This window comes from Propithecus coquereli, unplaced genomic scaffold (genome assembly GCF_000956105.1).
Source record: "Propithecus coquereli isolate 6110/MARCELLA unplaced genomic scaffold, Pcoq_1.0 Scaffold442, whole genome shotgun sequence".
NCBI lineage: Eukaryota > Metazoa > Chordata > Mammalia > Primates > Indriidae > Propithecus > Propithecus coquereli.
Window position 1 is genome coordinate 1,413,782 of NW_012150197.1, and position 3,383 is coordinate 1,417,164.

The window sequence follows — 3,383 nt, forward strand, 5'->3', positions numbered from 1 at the left end:
CCCCACCCCTACCCCCCGCAGCCAGCATGGAGCCTCCCAGACCTTTTAGGCCCAGATTCCCGAGCCCCAAACCAGACCCACTGACTCGGGGCCCTGGAGATCCCCAAGGGCAGGGAGGTTTGGGATCCCTGGTTGGACTTGGACCTGCGGGATTGGGGCCAGTCTCTGGGAGCCATGGGAAGAAGGTAGGCAATGTCGGGGCTTCTGGAAGGTTCCAGATGGGTCGAGCCCTGTGCGACACCAGGCGCATTGCAGAGCAATGGGGAGACGTGGGCCGGCGGGACCTGGTGCCATCAGCCGCCACCAGCAGGCACAGGGAGCCATGGCGAGCTGAGTCCCCAGGCTTCGGGGCAGGTGCCCAGAGGGACTCACGTGGGCCTGACCTCGTGGCTCCACCGTAGAAAAACAGGTGGAGGCCACGGTTGGTGCTAAAGGACAGACGGGAGGACCATGACAGCTGCATTTCTGCGCCCCGCTCCCCACCCCACAGCTGGCCTGTTGTGGGTCTAGTATCACCCCCATTTTGCTGATGGGGAAACTGAGGCCCAAAAAAGTGAAGGGACTTTTCCCAGGGGTCGAGGGCCAGTGAGTCGAAGCTCCAGGGGCATCGTGTCCTGCCAGGATGCTCCAGGGCAAACCCCATGGCTTTTGTGCCCCCAAATACCTTCTCACCTGGCCCCACGTGGCCCCTGACCTGGCTGCTGGTCTGTCCTGAGTCTAGCTTCCATCCCTCCTGCTCCAGTGGGCGTTTGCTGCAGCCAGAGCCCTCCAGGGCCTGCATCCTGCTGCGCCCCCGGCCGGGCTCACACCAGTCCCCACCCCCACAGTCCTCGACCCGCCGCGCGGGCCTCTGCTGCACCAACTGCCACACGACCAACACCACGCTCTGGCGGCGGAACTCGGAGGGGGAGCCCGTGTGCAACGCCTGCGGCCTCTACACGAAGCTGCACGGGGTGAGCGTGGCCCAGGGAGCTGCGGAGGAACCAGGCGGGGTGGCGCTTGGGCCTGGGCTGAGGTGTCCTATCTGTGTCCCGGCTGGCTGTGGCACCCCCAGCAGCCCGAGCCCTTCCCGTTGCGCCCACTGTGCGGAGCGGCTCACTAAGGCGCACAGCGTAGCTGCCGCTTGCCCACAGCCGCGCCGCCCTCAGTGCACCCCCAGGGCCTCCGGGACCCCGACAGCGCTGGGGGGGGCGGGAGCCCAGCCTGGGGGGAGAGCCCGGCCCGCTGGCGGCCAGCTGCAGGGCTGTGGAGACACAGCCCACTCCTGCAGTGCCGGCTCTGGGGGCCGGGCCGAGGGGCGTACGGTCACCCGGACGGGCATAGACAGGGACCAGCACCCTCCCACCCCGCAGGTGCCGCGGCCTCTGGCCATGAAGAAGGAAAGTATCCAGACGCGGAAGCGGAAGCCGAAGAACGTGGCCAAGACCAAGGGCCCCTCAGGTACGCGGGCCAGGGCTGGCCCTCGCGCGGGTCCCCGCGGGCGTTCGCAGTTCCCCGCCACTAGAGACGGGCGTATTCGGTTCAGGCGTCGTCCTACCGGAGTGCTCTGCCCTGTGGTGCCTTCGGGTGGGGCAGGGCGCCCGTGACGGGTGTGCATGGGTGGGGGGCGCGGGGAGTGAGGGAGCCACAGCAGCCCGGCACACGCGCTCACTGTGTGACCACGAGGAGTCTCTGTACCTCTCTGGGCAGGACAGAGAGCTCGCCAGGTGGCAGGAGGAGGAAGTGTGGCCACATCTGGTACCTTCTGTAAACGCCCCACCTTCTTTCCCAGGGTCCACAGCAAACGCCACAGCCTCCCCGTCCACAGCCACCAGCGCTGACAGCTCAGCGGCCACTTTGAAACCTGAGCCTGGCCTGGCATCCCCGATGTGCCCCGGGCCCAGCATCACCTCCCAGGTGAGGGACAGGGTGGGACGGGTGCCCAGAGCTGGATGCTGTGCACCTTGTCAGGGAGCCCCGAGGAGCCCCAACTCCTCGGCCAAGTCAGACCCCCTCGGCGCCCTGGGCCTCTCCCCGGGTGAGCTGGGCACAAGTCAGCCCTCGGCCATCAGTGTGGCCCTTCCGCAAGAGCGGGCTCTGTGCCCGTGCCAGGCCGAGAGCCCTGTGTGCCTGATCAGGTGCCCATCCCGATGTGCTGGGGGCCTTAGGGCAAGTCGCCCTGCCATGGGGGCCCCTGCTTTCTCACGTGTCTCCTCCTCCCTGCAGGCCTCCAGCCAGACAGACGCCGCGCTCGCCCCCAGCCACTTGGAGTTCAAGTTCGAGCCTGAGGACTTCGCCTTTCCCTCCACAGCCCTGGGCCCTCAGGCCGGCCTCGGCGGGGCCCTGCGGCAGGAGGCCTGGTGTGCCCTGGCCTTGGCCTAGGTGCCCAAGCTCACCGGCATCCGGCAGCCTCCCTGGAACAGGCGCCCACTGGAGTCGCCTCGGTGCCTGCTTTGCTTGCGCACAGTGGGAGGCCACTGGGCCCACCCACCGGAAGAGACCCGGTGTCTCCACACGCTATCGGGGCCTCCTGTAGGCAGTCGGGCTCCAGAACAAGAAGGTGGCTGATGGGGAACGGCTCAAGTCCCCATGCCCGGATAGTAAGGGGCTCCCCGGGCGCAGTACCAGCCTCTGAACCATGCTGGCCGCTGTGCAGCAGAGGCCAGCCAGGGCGCCACCGCCAGCTCGAATTCTGCCATGGCGCCCGCCTCAACATGTTTACAGGTTGCAGTGGTTGGGGGAGAAAACCCAGCCTCCTGTTGGAAAACCAGTATTCCAAGTGAGACGCCTGAGCCCAGGCAAGGAACAGGAATGAGGGGAACAGTAGACACAGGACCTGAGGCCTCACGGTCTGTGCTTCATTTCCAACCTTTGATGGATGGAGCTGTGGCACAAGACTGCCAAGGATGGGTGTGCAGGTCGTGCACTGTACGGATGCCACCCCAAGGGGAAGCTGTTCACATTGCAGCCATCATGGACTGTGTATTTATTTGGACGGTTTTGCAGAGGGGGCAGTAAAGGCCTTTTTCTGACCGAATCTGTGTATCATGACCATTTCTGGCAGGCAGAATAAGTGTCCGGGGACCCCATCCTGACCCACACAGAAGCACTGCTGGGGCTGGAGCTGACGTGGCCGTATGTCCCGACTTATCTGGGACCATCCTGTTTATTCTGTTGTCCCAGCAGAATTACTAGTAACACTCCCTTTGACTCACAAGCCCACCTGCTCCAGTCGGATGGGATCTTTGGGATCTCAGCTGATGGCGCTGGCCGGCAGTGCCTCTGCCCCGGAGGCACTGGGGGCCGAGGGGAGGAGGGCGTGCCGACCGCAGCTTGCCCTGACCGCAGCTTGCCCTGCAGAGGGGCCACGTCCTCACATCTGTCCGGTCGCTGCTTTTCACCAA

At 65.5% G+C, this 3,383-nt stretch overlaps 1 protein-coding gene across 1 annotated transcript in view; it reads left to right on the plus strand.

Moving 5' to 3' along the window:
* Positions 1 to 2,634, plus strand: part of GATA5 (GATA binding protein 5) — a 9,597-nt gene extending 6,963 nt beyond the window's left edge. The window contains exons 3-6 of the mRNA XM_012654570.1: positions 828 to 953; positions 1,353 to 1,440; positions 1,772 to 1,896; positions 2,206 to 2,634. Coding sequence (XP_012510024.1) covers positions 828 to 953; positions 1,353 to 1,440; positions 1,772 to 1,896; positions 2,206 to 2,361 — 495 coding nt within the window. The 3' untranslated portion in view covers positions 2,362 to 2,634. The remainder of the gene's footprint in view (positions 1 to 827; positions 954 to 1,352; positions 1,441 to 1,771; positions 1,897 to 2,205) is intronic.
* The last annotated feature ends 749 nt before the right edge of the window (positions 2,635 to 3,383 follow it).